Below are 23,073 nucleotides of genomic sequence, written 5' to 3' on the forward strand. Positions count from 1 at the left end.
CACGGGGAAATACTGAATGAATTGCGGTAAAACATAAAAACGTACATTTGTTACTGTAATCTCTCATCTGCCATTACATGGACTCTGATGAATAGAAGGAAAAGGCAGCCAACTGCAATGACCTAACTGAATGCACTAAAAACTTCCCCCAGTTTTAACAAATATAAACAGTTAAGAGAAACATACATGCTGGTTCCCTTGTGAGGTAAGAGCTAAAAGGGGAGCTTTAAAAGGAATTACCTGTCAAATAGCTGAGAGGAAAGGAGCCAAGGAAGATGGAATCAGTTTACATGACTTTCTTGTAGCAGAGAATCTACTGTCTGGTGAGATTCAAGTTCCACAACATTTATGTCAGCTTAAGTCATGTTTTATTGCCTGTTTTGAATACAGATGGTTTCATTTCCTTTTAAGAATAGGACTTTAAAGCTTTGCTTTCCTTCATGGTGATTCTTTTTACCGTAAAATTATGTTGTTCCCATGAAGCATTTCTGTTCTTATAATAGAAATCCATGAGGAGATATTATGTAATGAATTAACACTTATTTTATACACCAAGGCTTTATTTTCATAAGTAATCATTTTAAATTTGTAAATATACAAACGGGAAGATGCTAGGAGTTTGTGGAAAAAATTTCATAGAGTGCTTCTAGGTAAACAAAACAGGGAATGTATATTTTCATATGAACATGTTTTCAATAATGATAAATGTATTTAAAATTGTTTTGTAACCAAACTGTGTATATATGTGTGTGTGTATGTATGTGTATATATATATGTGTGTGTATGTTTCTTATCTTTATTGTTGAAAGTATTACAGATGTCCCCCTTTTTCCTCCTGTTGACCCCCCCTCCACCTCACAACCTGCAGGCCCACTCTACTATTGTCTGTGTCCATGGGTTATGCATAGATGCATATTTTTTTACCCTGCATAATTATAATTGTTTAGATTGATTTATAATTTTAATAATAATTTTGATTTTTAAATGATTGCTCATTTATAATGATCACATAACATATGATAGAAATTTGGAAAAGGGAAAAAAATTCATCCATAATTCTGCCACTCCAATACACTCACTGTTAATCTATTGGTGTGCCTCTTTGGCCATTCCCTGTTTAACTAACTTATTTTTATTAAGTTTTAATTGTAGTAGACAGATAATTCAATATCCTTTGTTTTTCCGTTTAACATGTCAAGCCTTTCTCATATTATAAGTAGTTTTCGTAACATTTTAGTAATTAATATTTCCACAAATATCCTTCTACTGTATACACTTTAAGTTGTTAATGAAATACTTTGTAAACAATATTAGTACTCAAATAATGCTTTTTGTATTGTGGTATAAAACCATAAAATCTAGCATCTTAACCATTTTTATATGCAAATTGTGTTTTTTAAATTTATGTTTTGTTTGAAAGCTTGAAAGACTTAAACTATTCTGAAGTGCACACTCATTATGATTCATTAAACCAAAGTAATCTATTATATTGTTTTTGTTTTCAGAAAGTGGTAAACACATAAAATTTTATTGGCCGATACACACATTTTAAAGTGTGTTTATTTAGAGCAATTTTTTAAATAAATAATTATTTTAATTTACTATAAGTGTGTAGCAAAACCCCAGCTGGATACTTCTAAAGGCCTGAAAATTTTAGATAGTAGAAGAAGAATTAAAAATATCAATATTACTGTCTAATATAACAGTAAACATTATTAAAGATAAAAACAGTTATGAAGCCTTTAAGAATGTGGGGAAGAACTTTGTGAGACTGGTTAACAATCCTGTCTTTTGGTTATTCCTTAAAAGGTTTAATATTACTCAATTAGTGTTACTTATCTTAACCAGGCTTTGACTATTAGCCATATTGTGTTTTTTCTTTGTGAAGTTTTAAATTGTTAAAACCCCATTTTTCCAAGGCCAGATTTCTGCCCTCTCAAGTATATTTTTTTTAACAAGTGTACTTTCGAAAGAGAAGTAGACACATCTTCTAGCCCTTTAACTGGTCATTTGACATAGGCCAGTTTAAAGTAAACAGGAAGTTAAAGTTAAGAAACAATTATATAAAGAAGGCAGTATATAAGCATTGTCTCTTCAAAAAATACTTCTCAAGTAAATATTGAAACATGTTACCATTATTAAATGTGCTAGTGAATCTGTGTATGTGTATTACATTGTTATTGCTAATTTTTAAAATGTTTGAAATAGTTCGTGATTAGAAATAAATAAAATGTAACAATAGAACAGAAAGGCTATAACATTACATCTCTGGAGCTGCTTAAACATCTCTATTTGCCTACACAACCTCTAAGGATTTAGCTGTTTGTGTGTGTGTGTTTTTCCTTCTTCAGGTAAAAATTAGATATTGCTCAGAGTATGGGCTTACTAAAGCAAAGTTGGGTTAATATTTCTCAATATGGTTAGTGGTTTTGTTAATTTGGAAAATTAACTGGCAATTCCTCAAACTTTCCTTTCCCAACGAGGTACATTTATACAAAGGTAAGAGGAATATTCATACAACGTTTATGTAACGGTGGTACAAATGTAGTCACAGCCAACTAGATTGCATGCAGGGGACCACCTTAATTTTCCTCTTACATAAATAATCTCACATCTCGATATTGGACATTTTCTAAGACATTGAATAGAGATAATTAATTAGGAAATTATACATTTTGATAGGCTAATATATAAGTAATGTGATTTATGAATTAATGAGTAATTAAGTCATTTATTTCATTCCAGGGTCAACATTTCTAGGTAACAAGGTAGTCACTTTTATTTTTTTATAAGGAATGCTCAGATATGAATAAGGAATGCTGAATTCTGACATGCCATCATTACTTTATTTATGAAAAAGCATTTGTACAATGCTCTTTTTTTTTTTTCTGGTGTTAGCGCAGTAATAATAATAATAATACTGTCTAACATATACTGATATTTGTTACATGTCAGTCTCCATTGTAGTTTTATACATATGTGTCCCTTCAAATCCTTGGATGCTAAATTCCAATGTCCCAGGTAGCTTTTAATTATTCAGCATCCTTTGGTAAAACTTTAAGATTTTGCACACTAATGCAGTATGTAAGTTACGTTTGTTGCCTCATTGAATTCTCAAAAGAAAGTCGTGAAAAAAGGGTAATTACCACCATTCCAAGATGTAGAAATAAGTTTCAGTGAGGTTAAGTAACTGCATAAAAAGCAGGCAGGGGAAAGTGAATTATGTTCATAATTTATTGTGATTTGAGAATTAAGGACATTTGTCATGATACTTCCTTTTAGATATTTTATTCTCTTGAATCCTCTAATAGGGTGCTTTGGGAAAGAATGTATTTTCAGAGACAGTGGTTAATTTGCCCCTGTTCACATAAAATTAGCACAGCAGCCGTGTCTGTGGGCTCTTACCTCTGGGCTGTGGCTGTGTTGTCTGTGGCTGCTGAAGAACTTGGAGTATTAATGTTGGATTTTATAGATAATCCTGCAGTTCTCTGATACCGCACATACCACTACAGGACTGCTTTCAAGTAGTGCCCATCCAGAAAATAAAACAGCTTCTCCTTGACTCCTGATTATCCAGGTTAACTCCCCAGATTGCTCGAAACCACTGCTTTTGGAGCAGCGGCTGTCACTGCTCCTGTTTTTTTTTGTTGCCGAATTCTAGACGTTAGTGATGAGAAGAGTCTGATTATTCGATGATAAATACTTTCTAGGACAAAAACTGGATTGCCTCCAATGCCCCATCGTAATGACAAATAATTTATAATGTGATTACATAGACCATATTATTTAAAAATCAATATAATGTCCTAAATATAATATGAAATAGAAATTAGTGAAGCTATTATAATGAAATAATATGTTTTTCAACAATTGGCCTTTTCTCAGTTTGCACAGTAGTTATTTAACTAAAAAATCCGTTATCTGTTAAAACCATATAGACATTATTTTGCATTTATATATAAGATGGAGTTGGATTCTCTGTCAAGATATTTAGCAACAGGTTTTCACCTAGATGAATGTCTAATGCATTAGAAAGTGAAAAGCAAGATGTCCCCGGCGTTGAGGATAGCCGTAAATGCCAGCCTCAGCCACCCTTGTGACAACCAAACATCCTTCAGCAACAGAAAAGCAGCTAACCCACATTCTGAAGCATTTCCAGGGGGCTGAGAGCCCCCGTTGTAGACAAAGGCTCCTGAGAGGGATGAAATCCAGGGAGCAGGGTAGACTGGAAAATATTTGAGTAAAAAGCTGCCCGTTTTTCATATGAATACAAATTGGGCTAGTTTTGCTAAAGGATCAAAAGCTTCCTCGGGTGATCCGTTTATTTTTATTTTCATTTTAAGTTTTTAAGAGTTGCTCTTTTTTCCTGCAGCAAACTCAACTTACCATTCAAAACAGGGCACAAGTTTTACTGGTGGCAGCCATCAAGAGCAGAACAGAGGCTTGGGGCCACCCTCTGCTCCAAACCTCCCACGGCTCCCACCTCACGCAAAGCAGAAGCTATGTCTTACGCTGCTCCTATAAGGCCACACCGCGGACACGCCTCCACACTGCCATTCCTGTCACCGCTCCTCCCAGCGTCGTCACCCTCCAGAGACACTGCCCTCCTTGCTGTGCCCCAGAAAAACCAGGCCCGTTCCCTCTCAGGGTCTCTCTACTTGCTCTCCCCTTTGTCTGGAATGTGATTTCCCCAGATGTTTGCATGACCAGCTCCCCTCCCCACCCCCCACTTCATGTCTGAGCAAAATTCAGCTTCTCGGGAACCACCTTTCCCTTCCCCAGTAGTAATACGCCCATCATATGCTTTATTGCGTCTCCATAGCTCCTCGTTGCTTATCACTGTTTAAAGTAGTGGGTATATTTTACAGCCTGAGAGCAAGGATGTTGACCCATGTAGGTCCTTAAAGTACCTTTAGCATTTAGAGCAGTGCTGGGCACTAAGTAGAAAATTGTTGAACGAACAAATGTGAGTTTTATGCCCTCCTTGTATGGACTTTTACTGCAAATCCCTTATGCGCTCTGTAAGCATGGTCCTTTTTCTCAGAATGTCGCAGAAGGGGAGACACGGTCGTTGCACTCACAGCGGTAAGACACTGTCGCAGTCCAGTAGGGCTTTGCACAGAGTGAGAGGGTTCGTGGTGAAAGGCACGTCCCGCTCATCTTGGGGAATCCAGGGAGAGCTGGGGCGTTAAGGCTTATTGGGTGGATTGGGGCTGATGGATGGCATCCAGGAGTGCGAGTGTTGCAATTAAAAGTACAAGGGCCCCGAGCCAGGAAATGTGTGCTGTGAACAAAGAGCCACAAGTACTTTGTGGCTCCCTTAGAGTAAGGTTCGCCTTGGAAGGAAGTGGTGAAAGGAGGGGCTGCAGAAGCAAACAGAAGCCCGGGCTTTGCATGTGATGTTAAGAAACTTGGATTCCACCCTCTGGACTGAAAAGTTGTAAGCAGGGGAATGGTGGAATCAGATATCTATTTTAGGTTGGTTGTTGGTTATATGAAGGTAGTTGGAGACGTCTAGAAGGAAATGTTGACAGTGTGAGCTAAGCTAGTGGTCAAACAGCCGGAGAAGAGAAGAATTAGCTAAGTATCTTAGGCCCAGAATCCAGCCTTGATGGTGAGTTGATTATGTGAAGTAAACAGAGTATGTCCACCAGATACCTAACTTGGGTGTCTAAGAGGGTGGTGATACCGTAGACCGAGCTAAAATACAGAGATGGACATAGTTTTGTTTTGTTGTTGTTGGACCAGAGGGTCATGGAATGATGATGAATTTGGTTTTTCTTATTTGACTTTGAAATGGCTTTAAGGCATTTTAAGGCATCTAGGTTATACGTGAGCAGCAAACAGATCCTGCATTATGCGTCTGCAGCTCAGGAGCCAGGTCTGCGGTGCAAATTAGAAAATGAGATCTAGTTGTGGGAAGTTGAAACCATTTGCCTATGGACGAGATTACCCAAAGAGTGTGTGCAAAGCGGTGAGCCATGTGTGGAATTAGGGGTAGGTGAAGAAATGGGCAAGAGAGATAAGAAGAGCCCCCGGAATAAAGGTGGCATTGAAACAAGAGTATATAAAAGGTCAGGAGGTAGTGATCAACTGATTAAATGACACAGAGATACAATTAGATAAGAATTTAAAAATTGGACTTGGCAATTAGGTGGTCATGGATAATACTTGTTTTTTTTTAATAAAGAATTATTGAGAACATGCTATGTGACAGGACTTGTTCCAGTCTCTTTAATAAAACAATAAACAAGATGACCATGAGCTGGGTCCTTTTAGAGCTCTCATCAGCTGGAAGAGTAGAGGGTTTGAGTGGAAGGCTACAGATAATTAAAGAGTTTTCAAATGTAGAGAAATACTGCGTCGGGACTAGTGCAGGGTGCTTCTCATTTCACGGATACGGTGTCACGAGTATGCTGTGCTGGGGATGCTCTCCCTCCCTGAGTCCTGTTCGCTGGGGAACTGCGCCTCACCTGCACTTCTCAGATCAAATGTCACTTCCCTAGAGAAGCCTCTTCTGAGCCTTAGACCAAATCAAGCTCCCCTTATTAAGTACTCTCTTCACAAGCTGTTCTTTTCCTTCATAGCATTTGTCATAGCTTAAGACTCATAGCTTGTGAGCGTATGTTTATGTGTACAACTGGGGAATGTCTTTCTAGACCTTAGACTGTAAGCTCTCAGGGGCAGGACCGTATCAGATCTTCTCGATGGACACGTCCATACTTGTTGAACGCATGGATGAGTGAAGGTTTCCTGGAGAAAGATAGCTGATCTGGGTGTTTTAGTAACATGGGGCTGCGGCCAACTGAGGAAGTGAGGGTAGAGTGTTCCTTTAAGAAGCTTGGTAAAAATGGAAGAGTGAGGGTAATTATTGGCCAGAAGTTCATGTGGAATTAGAGGAAAGATTTACTAGGATGTGGCAATACCTGAACTATGGCAGGCTGAGCAGCGTACAGTTGCAGAGGGGAAGAGGGGAAGGTAAATGTGAAGGGGGCAGGAAACTGGGGTCTGACGATTGAGAACATGGGGCGTGGGCTCCAGGGAAGTGTGGTAAAAAAGAAGGAAGAAAAGGCTACTTTTTAGCTCTACCCCGGACAATAAGAATAGCACAGCACTCTATACTCTTCTTCAAAGAATTTCTGTCATAAGTCCATCGTAAGACCTAACTTGTAATATATGTGAAATTTCCTGTAACAAAGAAAACCAGTACATTGAAGGACAATTAAAGTTATCAGAGTGTTGGCCTTAAAAAGCTACCCAAGCAGAAGGCAAAATTATTTTGAAATCAACGCCTTACCTCTTGCAGTGTAGTCTACCGTAATAGAGGCAGCTGCTTCTAGTGTGGCCTGACAGGTGAGAATTCCTATCTGTCCATTTCCTTGCTTCTCCTTCCAGTGTTTATTATTTTAATTCTTCCTTGGATGATCTTTAACCTTTAAATAATGTACCTAATTTTCCAGTCAGTATTCTAACAACTTGAGATTGGTATATGAGGATCTAGGCCTCCTACAGTTCTCTTTGCTGCATTCCATTTCCCGTAGTCTTCACGCTGTAACTTTGTTTTTATATTGTCAAATTTAATAACACTCACATTGTATTCTAACATAATATTTAACACTTGGTTTTTCTAAAGGATGATGGTAACGTTTAAAAACCAATTGCGTGTTTACGCAATCAAGCACATATAATTATGGAACTGGGATTACATTTCCTTTTCAATGTGATCACAACTTCTAGGAAACATGCCCCTGGCATCCTAGCTCAGTATCAATGAATCATGCCATATTTTGTTATGCCTCAATTTGGAACTTACATGCCTTTTGTTTCTCCTGAAAGTTCTCATTGTTTTTTGGTTTTTTGTAGGGCTTTTTTGGGGGGGGGTTTTTTTTGCCTTATTGAAAGTAGAAATACCCACATTATTTATCACATTGTTTAATATTTATCTCCCGAGGAATTGTATTGCTTCCTTAATATTCCATTATTATTTTTTGAAGATGTTCTTGAAACCAACTGATTTCCTGTCCCTAGTTGGACTGATTGCTTTTCAGCGTTTTCTTTCAGATTACTTACATCATTTTTTGTATGTGCTAACATTGTCTGTTCTTGAATTTTCCATTCACTTATGAAGTGCCTCCTTGAGTCACAGCCCAGAAAAGGTGCAGAGGAGTCTTGGCATCTCTGGAACTTTTTTATTTTTCCCCATACATTCATTTTGTAGCTGGACAAGAGTTTTAGGTGCATAATTGTTTTATTGGATCTTTGAAGGCTTTGTCGTTTATGTTGGTATTCTTTAAATCTCTGCATTATGAAGAATTTATAGTGAGCTAAGTAAAGAACTGAGCATTGCTCATGGGATATTTTTTAACTTTCTCATAATTGTTGCTTCTCATTAATTCTTCCAGATATCAAAAGCCACTAATGCAAAGACATATATAAAAATACTTTTAAACATAGAGTAAATTATTTGTTGGTGACAGTAGCATAACAGTTAACTAGTTGTCATTTCCTGCTTTAAGAATAAAATAAGCCCTCATTTCTTGAAGTGGATAAATACTTATGGGCGATTATTACCGACTAATTATAAAATGAGTTGGATATTTACAAGTTCGTTTATTCTTATTCTTTCACCTTATGATCAAGGAGAATCAGTATGAAAATAGAAGGCTGAATTCTAGTTCTATTTTTAGAACTTTGTGGACATTTTACTAAACTAAATGAAGAACATGAGGAGGGTAGATAGTAAAAATATATATGCTTGTTTTTTGAAAATCAAAATTCTTTTGGTACATTCTTTTAAAAACAATCTGTCATTACCCAGGAAACAATAAGGATATTTACAATTATGTACCTATTTTTCCAGGATCATCCGTACCTATTAAGCCCAAGCACTAATTGCCCTGACACTGATTACATTTCTGCCACAGCAGTGCATAATGCCCCCTTCACAGTGCCATTTCAGGTTGCCAGGCAATAATGGGAATTAAGTTATAAGAGCATATGTTTTTCTATGAATAATCTTTTATTACAGGTGTTGATGTGTCCTACGAAGAATAGCATAGGTTCAGAAATGGTCCATGTTATTTCTGTCACTACATTGTGAACTTAATATCAAAAACTCATATTAATAAAAGAAATATCTGGCATATTCTGAACATTCATTGCATGACTTATAAGTGTAAAGAGGTATAAGCAACATTTAGTGTTCAAATAGTCAACTCCTTAAGGATCAGTCACCCTTATTTGTTGCAGATGGAGAAAAGGAACTCTGAGTAATAACAAGCCGCATGACCTTTGTGGTGTGTGAGTAGTCAGTTCAGTCTAATGGATTAGGAATCTCTTGTCCCTCCTACTCTGTTTCTATCTCTTAAGTAAAAACAAAGTTTTGATTCTAAATTATACCACTGGGTGGTTCATTTGGTGTGTTTTTTTTAGCAGAGCTAAATTGATGAATGTTTTGAAACTATAATAAATCAAAACAGCTTCATTGAGAAATAAAAAGAAATTCATATAAATGTAATTTAAGCTACATTTTAAGGCTTTATGTTTTAAAAATAAAAATGGCATTGTCAGAGTGTGCTCTTTAACCAAATATACAGGAAACTTATAGCGTAGGAAATTTATTATCCCCTGGGTGTTAGGAGACCAAAATTACAACTTGCTTAGCAAATGTGAAAAGTAATGTCTCCTGCTGCACAGTAACTTGCCTTGTATCAATTCATTTTTTGGTTAGTATCAAGTTATAATATATTCACCTATAATCAAGATATATTCACAGTAGTATTAAAGGAAGTACTGTGTATTTCACAGTTGGTAAGTCATGAAATCATTTTTTCATGACTAAATCATTGCTTTTATGTGTGTATTCAAATTAATCTATAGAACCATTTAATTTTGCAATATACAAGGTTACTATAGAGTATTGTCAAAGCTTGGCATTTTAGCACCACCTATACAGAAATACTGGACCAACAATATTCTAGTTGCCTACTGTGTTCAGAATATTATTTTAGAAATAAGGAAAGCCTGTTCAGAGAGACTGTAAATTACCATCTTTGTGATTTAAATGAAAAAGTAAATTTGCCTCATAAAGATTTTAGAAGCTAATGAAACAGTATTACACACAGATATAATGACAGTGAAAACTGTAGGTGAAATTTGGAGGCAAATGAACTGTCAGTGACAAGTTTAACTTCCTAGAACAAAATTTCTGTCAGAAAAGTTTTTATACTGTTTTAAAGGAAGAAATGAGTCGTTGTCGTCGTCATCACCGTTTCGTCCCCCCCCCCACCTCCCCACCCCCCAGCTAAAAAAAAAAAAAAAAAGCTAAAACAAGCAGAAAGACTCAGATTTGCTCGTGCAGGAGAGGGAGCAAGTTTATCTGATTAATGCCAAGATCATGCTGCCATTTAACAAAGGACCTGATTGACCTCTGAGTGTACCTTTAAGTTTATAATAAGAGGCTGCTTAGCATCACGAAGAAACAGCCACGGTTCACAATCCTGCCTCCTTTCTCTCCGGCAGTTGACTTTCCTGAGCTCTGGTTGGTTGCGAGTAAGAAGGCCAATCTCGTGGTCCGCTTGTGAGGCTTAAAGGTGCTAATCTGTTTACAAAGCTTGGCACATACTGGGCTCTAAACAAATATTTGCCCTTTTTTCTTTGTCAGTCAAATACAACACTATGCTTTATGACCAGGAAAGGTTACGCTTTATTGTCTCCGTTTTAAGATGAAATATAACACACAATTAAAAGGTTGAGTGTATGAGGAAGTAACCTTTGCTTTGGCTGCTCGGCCGTTCTCCTCGGACAGGCTCAGGTGGTTTAAAGAAGGGTCAGAAATGGTTCCAGACCTTTGGCCTCCACCTTTCCTGAACGCCACCCACTGTGCTAAGTGGACCCGGCGCAGTAATTGCCCTTCGGAATCGGTCCCAGAAACAGCGCAGCAGAGGGGCGGCCTGGGCTAGGGGCGGCTCTGCCGGGAAGCCAGAGAGCCTAAGCTTCAGAGACCCTCCCCTGCACAAGTCCCTTCTGAGGCCTGCATCTCATTTGTGTTTGTAATTCACATTCTTCTTAAAGAGGGCCCTTCAAATTAGATAACCTTAGGGCCCCAGAAAACCTGGATCTGCTCTGACTGGACGGTCAGGTGAAAGGGAAACATTTCAATACAATTTTAAAAGGATGGGTTGGCCAATAGCAGAAAAAGTGAGTTTGGTCCAGATTGACCAAATAATGATATGTGAGTAACCCTTGACCGCAGATGCTCTTATGCCCTTAACCACAAGCTGGCCCTTACCTACCTAGGAAGGTGTTCTCTAGCTCAGCACCTGCCTAGGAATTACCAACGTGAGCATGTGAGGAAGGGGAGCACCTGGCAGTCAGGAGGTGTGCAGCTACATTGCCCAGATATTTGGTTTCTCATATTTTTAGGTGGGTAAAGGGGGAGAGTTGGGAACCAATATTGTGTTGACCTGACTCAGTATGTGCCAAACAATGGGTTAAGCACCATAGATGTATGATCACATTTTTATTCTCATGTTAAATAAAATCATCAAAACTGGGACTTGGGAGAGGTCAAGTAACTTTTTTTTATAAAGCTAGTAGAGCCAGAATTTAAACAGAGGGCTTCTTAGTGTCAAAACCCAGGTCCCTTCAACCTCCCTATGTGGCTGAGACTTACCTGCCGAGAATCATCAGCCACTGAGAGGGAATGGACATTGAACCTACAGTCAGCCTAATGATTTTAAATACCTAGCATCCAGCCAGAAACTTAGTACACTTTTCTTTCTTGGTTCATTCCCTTATCATGTATTAAGTGCCTGCGGTGTGCCAGTCACTTTGCTGTCTTCTGCTCAGTTATTATTTCTTCAATATTGTCACCACCACCTAGAAGCTGCCCAGATGGGTAGATAGGTAGATAAATACACAAATAGGTAGATAAGTTGGCAGGTAGGTAGATAGATACACAGATACACAAATATGTATATTGCTCAAATGAAACTTTCACCATTACTATAATTAATATATTTGGTTATTTTAAAAGCAGCCTCAGAAGTCCTTTTAAAATTCATATTGCTCCTTTAAATCAAAGTTTAAAATTTTAGTTATTTAATTGCTAAAACTAAAATACTGCATGTGATTTGGAATTGGCAACTTCAAAATTTTTATTTTCAAAACTTGGAAAACAAGGTTATAATTTGATAATTTTCTTTACCTCTCAATCTTTTAATTTCTCTTTTTAACTTAAAGATCTCCTTTTCCTGGATGATTTCATCCCACTTCCATAATCGTTGTCCAGTTTTTGAACAGTATAATTATAACTGCAGCGCTACGGAAGATTAGAGAGCTACCCTGTGTATCGGGGAAGGAGGGCATTATTTCAAGTGAAATATGTAAAGTTGCGGGCCATGGCCAAGGCCTAACAGAAGAGTCAGGCGACCACTGGAGGATTTGACTCGTGTTAACTGTGAAGTTCCCAGTTGCACATAAATATTCACTGAACACTAGTCGCAAAGCAAAGTCATAGGTAGAAACTGTGAATTGTCAAAATGGTATTGGGAACATTTTAAATAAGTTTTCTAAACAAAGATATATATATATGATTAAAAACTTATGTATGACTTGAACATAGTAAGTGCCTACTCTGTAGTGAAATGAGACTGTTTTTAGTTGGTCCTGTTTCAATCACATGAGAGCTGGACAGTGTTACCAAACCTTTTTTTTTTTTTTAATACTAAGTTCTCTTTCATGAATACTCACCTAAGAAACTAAGTGTGCACATACTGGAATGAAAGATGGCTCCAGTTTATGAGTCATGAGGATTCTGTGTCAAGCATTCAGTTATATCTCAAAGAGAAAAATCTTGGTTATAACAGCCTCAGTGCTTGAGACAGTGCCTACCACATTGGGTATACGGTGAACTATTCAAGAATAAAATCCTTGTTACATTAAGGGTGAAATTGTGTTTACATGTAACTTGATGGCAACAATTGAGGAAGGTACTTGATTGCACAAACAGAATTATGCAAACAGTTCTATAAACATATTTGCAAATGATATTAGAGTTGGAGACGAAAATGGAATTGTGAATACACTTATAGCTCCTATCATTTCCTTCCTCCAAAAGAGCCTCTGTTCCTTGATATTTATTCGTGAAAGATTGTACATAATCCTTGCTTTTAAGAAATACTCAGCTCCTCTTATTCCCCAAGTCCCCTGTTCTTGGTCATCATAGCATAAATAAAATCCACTTTTGCAGCATTTTTAATGCCTCCTAACCAGTGAGTTAGGTGTATGTCTAGAAAGAAATGTGAGTTTTCTTTGGGATGCATTAGTTTATATATTAGCCAGAATCAGCCAACAGTATGAGTACCTGAAATGTTACTGAGCTGTGCACACATGAAGTATTTGACACAAACATGATCTTGGAGAATAAAATTACAAGCAAATTGGCATCCTCAGGAATGCTATGTAAGGCTAATAGATTGGAGAAACTTTAAAGTTCTGTAACATTTGCCAGTTTTACTTGTTCAAACTGTTAATAGCCTTTCCTTCCCTTTCCCTCTTTTGCGGACACAGATCCACATCCAGAGAACTGAAGGATGTGATCATATGACCTGTTCACAATGTAACACTAATTTTTGTTATCGATGTGGGGAGAGATACCGCCAGCTCCGTTTCTTTGGAGACCACACATCAAACCTCAGTATATTTGGATGCAAATATCGCTACCTCCCAGAGAGACCTCATCTAAGGAGATTAGTGCGAGGGTCGGTCTGTGGTGAGTATCTGACGTGACTTCGAGGGATCTTCCCTGGGAAGTAAGCAGGGACAGTGGAACTTAGACATGGAATAGCCGCCGTAAGGCTGACCACCTGCCAGGTATTCTAGTGGGGCTTCACCCGCAAACGGAGGGAGGTGCTCTCTCTCCCTTTGAGTTTAAAATTAAAAACTTTGTTGTCAGGATCATACTTACATGAGCAAGCAGATTTTGTTCAAAAAAGAAATTATTAGTTACTCTGCAGAAATGTGAAGTCATTAATCTTTTACATTTCTGAAACCCTATGGTAAGGCACTTGAGAGAAACCACGTGACATTTATTTTTACATTGACAATATCTAGCAGCAGACCTTACACATGCCCTCTCTTTGTTCATGGAACATATGCCAGACAATAAAAAGCCATGTTTCAGAGCCCTGTCATGGAGTCCCATTCTGTCTATATAGTTGATGAGTCAATTGTAAAGATATTCTATTGTAATAATAGTTGATATTAATAGCTAACGATTAATGTCCTGGGTATCAAACGCCCTCAGAACATACAAACCCAAGTTTAGAGATCCACGTGCAGTGCTTTCTGGATTGGCTCGTTTCCCCCTCCTCATCCTCAGCAACACAGTATCATACCCAAGTGTGCAGACGCAAGCACGGATTCCTGCTCTGGCCTCCTGCCCCGCCTCTGCGAGAGGCAGTGTCCTTCAGACCTAGTAGTTGTTTCAGTAGCACCGTACGCCGCTGGAGTGTGCCCACGGTGGGATTTCTGCCTCTTTTCATCACAGAGAACTCTATTATATAGTCTTACTGTGGTAGTCCTTCCCACATATATGCAATACTTTTTAACATCTTCCACATTTCCCTTTTTCTACCTCCTCTGGCCTAGTTACTTCATGAAAATCTCCCTATATCGCTCTGTAGCCCTCCATCACTGCTATAGTAAACCACTCCCCTCTCCAGAATCATATGATGGTTAGTCAGACCAAAGCTGGGGCTGATGGCGTATTCCTATCAGGTAAAAGAGATAGGAATTTTAGAATTCACCTTAACTTATGGAGACCAGTGCCATCATTTTCTAAAATCTTATACAGTCTCTGTAAAAATGTCCTTACTGAAATTTAAACATAATTTTCCAAAGCCAGTAGAATTCAGTATAGTAAAGATTTGGTTTTAATTATTTTGAGTGATTTTCTTTATTTGCTTATAATGGTATATACTATAATTATATACTATAACAATATTTACTTATTAGTTAAATAGACTTAGGAGGGAGAGCCAGGGACTCCAATCCCTACTTATAACAGTAATACCATGAGAAAACGAATTGCAAATTAAGTTTTGAGCTGTAACCTATTTGTAAGCCTATATATACAGAGAACAACCTAAAAACACAAAAATCCAAATTTTTCTGCCTTGTTAGTTATTTTCTCTCCTAATTCAATGCTATTTTTGTGACAGGATACTTCCTTCCATTCACTAGAACCCTCTTCGCAGGTCATACTAGAGCCCAGCTCCTTAGCCTGTAGAATGGACAGCCCCTAGGCATCGTCAGCGGGAAATGTTTTCTCTGTACTTTCCTTTCTGTTTTTATTTAAAATTGTTATGGCCAGCTTTCCGTCGGTGGTTTTCTTTGAGGCCTGTTTCCCCCTCTGTGTGTGTATGTACGTGTCAGAACAGACCTGGCAGAGGAGGGAGCACGCGGTGTGAAGATCCACTCTCCCTGCCACACGTGGCTCCCACCTCGGCGGCCGCTCTCATCCTGCTGGACCGCAGCTCTCAGTGGGGTGAGGGATTCTCGCTTCCCCGTCTGCACAGAAGGCAGGAAAGGGTTACTCTGGCAGTCACCAACTTACCTTTGCCCTGCCGCATAGGAGGGAAGATGGACTGGTCATAGCAAGGCCCTCCCACCCTCTGTTCTTGTGGGATGTAACCCAGTTTGCTCCCTCCATTTGGGGCCACAGCCTCCAGATGTTCTTGGACAGAGGCAGAGAGGGGACCTGCTCTTCTCTCTCAGCTGGAGGCTGGGAATTGGGGTCTATATTATGTATGGCCACATGCCCAGCCACAGATCAGAGCTTCTGGTTCTAGGGAACAGTGGACACCAGAGATTTGGGGACGATTAGCAGCCTCTCCCAGGAAGCATCTCCCTGGTAAAGAGTAGGCAGATTATTCAATTAACGGTTTGGGGAATAAAAGTGAGGAAAAATGCTTCATTCTCATATTATTCCATGCAGATATTCAAAGCATTAAATTAAAGCATATAATGGCAAAGAAAATATAGATATTTAATTGATTTCTAGATTGCAAATAATTTATATGAACAAAAACAACGGCACCCCCTCCAGTAATATTTATTTTTTTAAAAAGAACAGAGACGTCTGGAACTAGAATTGAAGACACAGAAATAGACAATAAACATGTTTAAAAATATGCAATGTCATTAGGAGTCAGAGACATGTCATTTAACATGAAATATATATTTTTACTATTGCTTAGCAAATATTTTGTCAAGTTAATAATGCTGGACTTTTGTACTCTACTGAATAAATTGAAAATTTTGTGCAATTCTTTTGCAAGGAAATTTGATAGTAATGCGAAGGACATTTGAAAATGTTGTATCTAGATAGGCCAACAATGGTATTTGCAAGTATAATTTAAAATAGCAAGAAAGGGGGGAAATTAAGTATAAGAATAAATAAGATATCATAAATGGATATGATAAAGTATTAACTATTGAGAATGGTATTTTAAAAGAATTGTTAATGATCTAGGAATAAAAGAGTGTATGCTAATCCCTCAAGACAGTTTCAAAAGTAGACTTAAACATGTATTTATTGCATGATTGGAATAAGTTTATTACTTCCAGTGAGAGAAAGCACGTATCTGGGACTTGGAGTTCCATAATGTTTGGAAAAGAATCAGTGCTGTCACCTTGCTGTCATGCTTCATTTCTATTATGAAAATATACTAATAATTATTTTAAAAGGAAGCATGAATGAACATACTGAGGAACATGTACAGAAAAGAGACAAGTTCTTTTAAAACATGCAAGCCAGTATAGTCTAACCAGTTTAGCATAGCTTTAAGAATGTACAGAATGTAATTTCTCAATGGAATTCAGTATTACTTAATTGGATTCTGTCATTGGTGAAAATTACAAGTAAAACTCAGGGTTAGACATTGTGTCGAGTGGCAATTTTTTTTAAGGCTATTCTTTAAAACTATACATATATATATCTGTGTTTTTATTGATTTCAGAGAGAGGAAGGGAAAGGGAGAGAGAGAGAAACATCAGTGATGAGAGAGAGTCATCGATGGGCCGCCTCCTGCACGCCCCCCACTGGGGATCCAGCCCGCAACCCCGCATGTGCCCTGACCGGGAATCGAAGCGTGACCTTCTGGTTCATAGGTCGATGCTCAACCACTGAACGATGCCGGCCAGACAATCTTTTTCAATTAGATGTTAAAAACTGTATTTTCTCTCTCTCTGATTATGGTTTCCAAAGACCATTTCTTAGGAATAAAAACACTGACTTTTTTTTCTGGCTCCATTATGTTTCTGTTATTCTTACATAATTGGTTATTCCAAGTCACTGCCCTTTATTTGCAGAACAGTATTGCTGGTTTATCTTACACACCTAAGTGGTTCCACTGCAGAGCCCCCCATCCCCCCTCACGCGCCTCGTATCTGGGCTCTGCAGCCACCCTGCTGCCCACGTGCCTTAAGATCAAGATTACGACACGACAGGATACTAACTGTTAGGCTCCTGGGAGTGAGCCAGTGCCTTTCAAAGTTAGTGCGATGCCGATTGTGAGCTTTGTGCTGTGTTTGCATATAAATAGAGTTTATTATAATAAGTGCTCCATTATTTATTTAGGGGGAAAAAAGCTGATTAATGCCTTTTGGGATCCTTGTCAGCATTTAGCCTTAGCACTTATAGAGTGCTTCCTTTTTAAACGTGTTAACATTATATACTTGAATAACTTTCAGTGTATTCTATGTTTATTGGTAGTTTTCTCTAACAGTAATGAAAATGACACATCTCATTTGTAGTTGCTTATTAAGTATTCATGTTGTTAGTTTTCTTTGGACTTTTCCAGATGTGAGCTTGGGCAAAAGCCCTCGACAGCACCTACCAGCTTTCCATTTTGTGAGCTAATTATATATTTTGAGACACAGCTCAGAATGTGTCACTCCTTTCTTAATCTTTCAGAATCTTGAAAATTGAGCATGGAAGAGATCTAAAAGAAAAGCACAAAGATGACTGGTCCTGGTAGTATAAAGTGAGCCAGTAGCTTTGGAATTTTTTTGCTTATAAAGGATAAATGATTTATAAGATGTTTGACAGATGTGCCCAAGACTTCAGTGAAGTTACTAAACCTACATATGTATATAATTGTTCTACACCTGATACATTTCCTTAGAGAAACATTGCCTTAATTAGAATCAGACTTCTTTTAAAAACTAACATATACTGTAGTGTTAAAAAATCATTGCTGAAATTGTCGGGTAAGTTTTTTATAAGTCTCTAAATGGTTTTGCCTTTTGTTTTCCAGCTGGAAAATTATTTGTTGCACCTCTAATCCTGGTCCTGGGATTAGCACTAGGGGCCATAGCAGTTGTAATTGGTAAGAAACACTTAACATATCTGAGATTAGAATTCTCTGAGTGCCATAGAGAGAGTATGACTGTAAATGTAATCATGTGAGTCTGTTATTAAGTGGACATACCTGTTCCGTGTTTGCTTTAGATAGACAATTAGCATATGATTTACAGATTGAGAGGCTCATGTTTCTTTCATATAAGATGCATTTGTGTGACACTTGCTCAGTCTATGGACACTTTGAACCATGAATCTTATGAAGCATCACTAACCCCTTTTGAATAGCAATATTAATACAACTAGTATTTTAGTGAAAGAGTCCAGTGACCTAGAACTGAGATTTTTCAGTTCTGAGTTCATGTTGGAGCATCAAAGAGAAGAGGCTCTGGTACACCTTTGGGTGTTTGGTTTGTTCTAGTGAAAGAATGCCCTGGGTGGAAAAAGATACCTTTGATGTGATAAGAACATATGCCCAACATATACTTGACAAATAGAAGCTACCAGTGATTTGTATAATTTTATTCACACAAACATATTAGAGCATATTTTTTAAAACCGTGGTTTCTCAGACTCCAGCATGCTTTGTAATAACCTGGAGGACTGTTTAAAGCACAGGTTCTGATCCCTCCCCACAGTTTCTGATTCAGTGTGGAGGCAGGGTCCATGGATTTCTAGTTCTGAAAAGTTCTCAGGTGATGCTGATGCAGAGATCACATGTTGAGAATCATTGCTTTAGAGACTATTAAATACTATAGATATAGTTATCTCTGATGATTGTTTCACAGAGTAGATGGAATATTTTTTCTAAATAAAGTAACTTTTCATATGTAAAGTTCTATTTAGTAAGTAATTTGCATGTGTAGAAACAATAGAATTATAACTAACATTTAAGTTATTACAATGAGTCGGATTTTATGTTGTAGATACTGTTATTATCTACATTTTACAGTGAGGAAATTAAGGCTCCCTGGGCCAGTCATAAGTGGGAGAGCTGGGGATGAAACCTGACCTTTGGCTCCACAGCCCTTGTTGTTCCGTAATACGTTATTCTCCCTGAAATTGAAGCATGAATATCATAGTGCGCAAGTGGTATAACAAGAGATAATAAAGAAGACTTAAACCTAAGGTTTGATATTTCAATAGAAAACATTTTTCCATTTTCAAACTGGTATCATTGAAATTGTTGAAGGGGGGAGAGAGCTAAAGAAAAGTAATAAAGAATGAAATCTTGTAGAAGTAAATACACTTTGTAGCGTAGGTGTCTTCCCTCTCTTTGTTTTCATGTGTTGCTAAATTATGATTTCTTGTAAATCATTTGCAAAATAGAAAAATTTCAACTATATAAGCCTAAATGCCTCTCCTCCTAATGAGCTCTTTTTTTTTTTTTAACCCCTAGGTTTATTTGTATTTCCTATCTATTGCCTTTGTAAAAAACAGAGAAAACGATCACGGACAGGTATGCACTGGTGAAATGCAGATGATTTCATCTAACTGAGCTGGCCCGGGCGGGAGCTGCACAGAATGGCACACCCACCGGAGAGTCGTGTCTTTGAAACACACCGAGAGGAACCTTCTGCCATCTCGCGTCCCCTTGGTTCTCTGCAGGTGGCAATGCCGCGAGCTCCATTGCACTCCCCACATGGTGTCCTGTCCTGTCCTGTCCTTAGGCTGATTGCTGCTTTCAAAAAATGGTCACTTTCACACACTATAAACATCTATATCATAATTCTGACCTTCTTCATGGGCCTTGGAAGAAATTATTTTAAATCAGAACCAGTTATCCTCAGAGCTGTCTGAGCATGCCTCTCCCGAGAATTGCTTGGACTGTCTGCACCTGAACCCTCCAGCCCATCTGGGAGATTTGGTGTGAACAGCTGAAGTCCTGCCTGTACCAACAAGCAGGGCCACTTTCAGACGAGAAAGGCTCACCATATGCCCGTTGGCATCTGTGGCCCAAGCGGTATAATTCCTTCATCCTTCAGATGCTATAATTGTTTAAAATCTCAGTGCCCAAAGGGAACTAATGAAACTAAATCAATGAAAAGAATCATGAGTTACTGAAGTGTATGCGTAGGGGTGTGAATGTGTGTGTATAAATATCTGTATTAAAACTTGACCCAGTAAGTAACCTTGTGCTTGTCAAGTTCCATGCCTCTACACTATTTTTCCACATTTTCATAGATATATTTAAAGATGATGGTTCCTTTGTGGGCATAATTTGGGAATGTACTGAATTAAAGTCGTTATAGACAACAGGCTGTTTCGATGTTGACCCTTTCTATTTCTTGCTCTGTCCTTGTCTCTCTCTCTCTCTCTCTCTCTCTCTCTCTCTCTCTCTCTCTCTCTCTCTCTCTCTCTCTCTCTCTCACACACACACACACACACACACACACACACACACACACAGAGGAATGTGTGCCTTGTCACCCCAAGGATTATCAAACTTTATAAACTGACAAAACTGATTGACTGGTTTTAGGAAATTCTCAAGATCTGAACATTCAGTCTTTTCATATTTCTTCATTTTACGAATAAATTCTTTAGGCAGAATTAGTTAATTAAATAGCAGGTTTGCTCTAGAGAAAACTGCATAAGCCTTTAAACAGATCCCTATTCTGCTAATTTTTTAGACAACTTGTAATTACAGATAATTCTGCTTTAAGACAAGGTATGGTTTTATTTACTACCCCACCCTCTTATCTCTTTCTCTCTTTTTAATTTTTCCCCAAGTTTTACTGGTTTTGAAGGAATTTTCTTATATTTACTGCTCATATACATAAAAATGTGTTGATATCTGCTTATGGAGGGGTAATTTTAAAATAAAACTTTTGTGTTTGTGGGTTTATCTAAAATATAAACTGCTCTTGGAGAAGGAAACCAAAAAAAAATGAAGGAAATATTTTCAGAAAGTTTTACCAAGCTTAGATGTCTTTAAAAATAAGAAAAGACCAAGTAACTAAATTATTTTATTCCTTTGTTTTCATCACAAAAGTTCATCAGCAGAAAGGAAGTAAAGACCCCCCAAGAAGCCTGAAGTGTTCACGTGTTTCCAAATTCTTAAAATTAGCTATCTGCATAGAGGTAGCATTAATTTAACAGCAACCTTGTGGGAATTGAAATGGATTATGTGCAGAAACATGCATTAACATGAATAGTGTCTTGTTGGACTCCAAAGTATAAGAACATTTATGATTTTTATTTGACCTAAAAAGTCCATGATAATGAGGTTTACTTGCATGGATAAACAAGACAGCGCATTTCCATTCTTTCTGAATGACACTCAGTAGCTATTCTATAGCCTCTGGATTAGACTATTTCCAGTTAGAGGAGGGCGTGCCCTTTATGGTTCTGTAATGGCATATTACTAAAGCATAACATGATACAAGAAAAAGTGATGTGCTTTTGTTTCACAAAATCATGTTTCCATTCATCCATCCATCCATCCATTCATTCGACAAATATTTATTAAGTGCTTGTTTTACATGCTCTAGTATTAAAACCAAGAGAATGAGAATTTCCACTCTAAATCCATGTAATTCTGTCATAAAGTGCTTACTTTTTTGTAAATTTGTTTTTCCCAGACATAGGTGTTAGATAATATGTGAATATGATCATTTTAAATCTAGTGGATATATTTCCCTAGAAACATATGTGTATGTATATTATCCATATATTTATGTATGATATATATGTATACATATATACTATTTCCATAGATGCATATGAATACATATGCCACATACATATATACCAACTGGCTAAATAATATTCTCTCTGGTCTTAGATAATCTATTTTCTTAGGTGATTGTATCTGTTGCCTTTGGCCTACTCAGGGATTTTTATTTCTTTCTTTGAATAACTTATCTTTGGGAGATATTTTTCTATTATTTGGAAATGTTCCAATTTTCCAGTTACAAAGTGGTATCTTTTATCAGTGAAGGCTGTTTTATCCATGCTTGGGCAAGTATGCACTGTGTTGCACAGGATTTCCCATTTTCTATAGCATAGATTTTTTTTTTTATATAATGTATGTGTTTTTCCTCTTTAAAAGTTGTTACAGATTAGGCCTTTTCTTGTTGGTGACTTAAAATAATTATTTGTGATTTTTTTTTTTAACTAAGTGGCATTATGATCTTAAAAAGAGAGAAGGTAATAAAAAGGATTTTTATATGTTAGTGCCAACATTGAAGGTAAAACAATAATAATAACTTTTGGGATGAATTCTAAAAACTACTTTAGAGAAAGAAGCATACACATAAAGTAAATGTCTTTCTATCCAAAGCTTGTCATTTTTATATGTTTTTATTGTAAATTTAATATATACCTTTTTTAAAAAATCAAACCATATAGAATTATAAAATACAAATTTCTCTGCTCAACCCACCCCTTATTTTCTAGGGGTAGCCACTGTTAATAATTTGGTATGTGTCCTTCCAGACACTTTCTACAAATATACAAATAAGTGTTTGTGTGTGTGTGTGTGTATCAGTTTTATACAAATAGAATAATAGCATTCTTACTGTCCTGGACTATTTTTCATTTTATTATGTATTGGTAGACACCTTTCCATAGGAGTTGAAATAGATTTACCTCATTCTTATGTACCATACTACATATCCCACTGTGGAGCTGTATTTAATTTATTAGTTAGTTCCCTATTGAAATCAAGATTGTTTTTACTTCTCTAATATAAAGCATCAGTG

General features: G+C 37.4%; 1 protein-coding gene across 1 annotated transcript in view; it reads left to right on the forward strand.

Annotated features, from left to right (window-relative positions):
• Positions 1-20,750, forward strand: part of RNF217 (ring finger protein 217) — a 98,333-nt gene extending 77,583 nt beyond the window's left edge. Inside the window, exons 4-6 of the mRNA XM_087817590.1 lie at positions 13,573-13,774; positions 18,324-18,395; positions 19,767-20,750. Coding sequence (XP_087673716.1) covers positions 13,573-13,774; positions 18,324-18,395; positions 19,767-19,840 — 348 coding nt within the window. The 3' untranslated portion in view covers positions 19,841-20,750. The remainder of the gene's footprint in view (positions 1-13,572; positions 13,775-18,323; positions 18,396-19,766) is intronic.
• The last annotated feature ends 2,323 nt before the right edge of the window (positions 20,751-23,073 follow it).

Source organism: Miniopterus natalensis, chromosome 5 (assembly GCF_054644295.1).
Source record: "Miniopterus natalensis isolate mMinNat1 chromosome 5, mMinNat1.hap1, whole genome shotgun sequence".
Classification (NCBI taxonomy): domain Eukaryota; kingdom Metazoa; phylum Chordata; class Mammalia; order Chiroptera; family Miniopteridae; genus Miniopterus; species Miniopterus natalensis.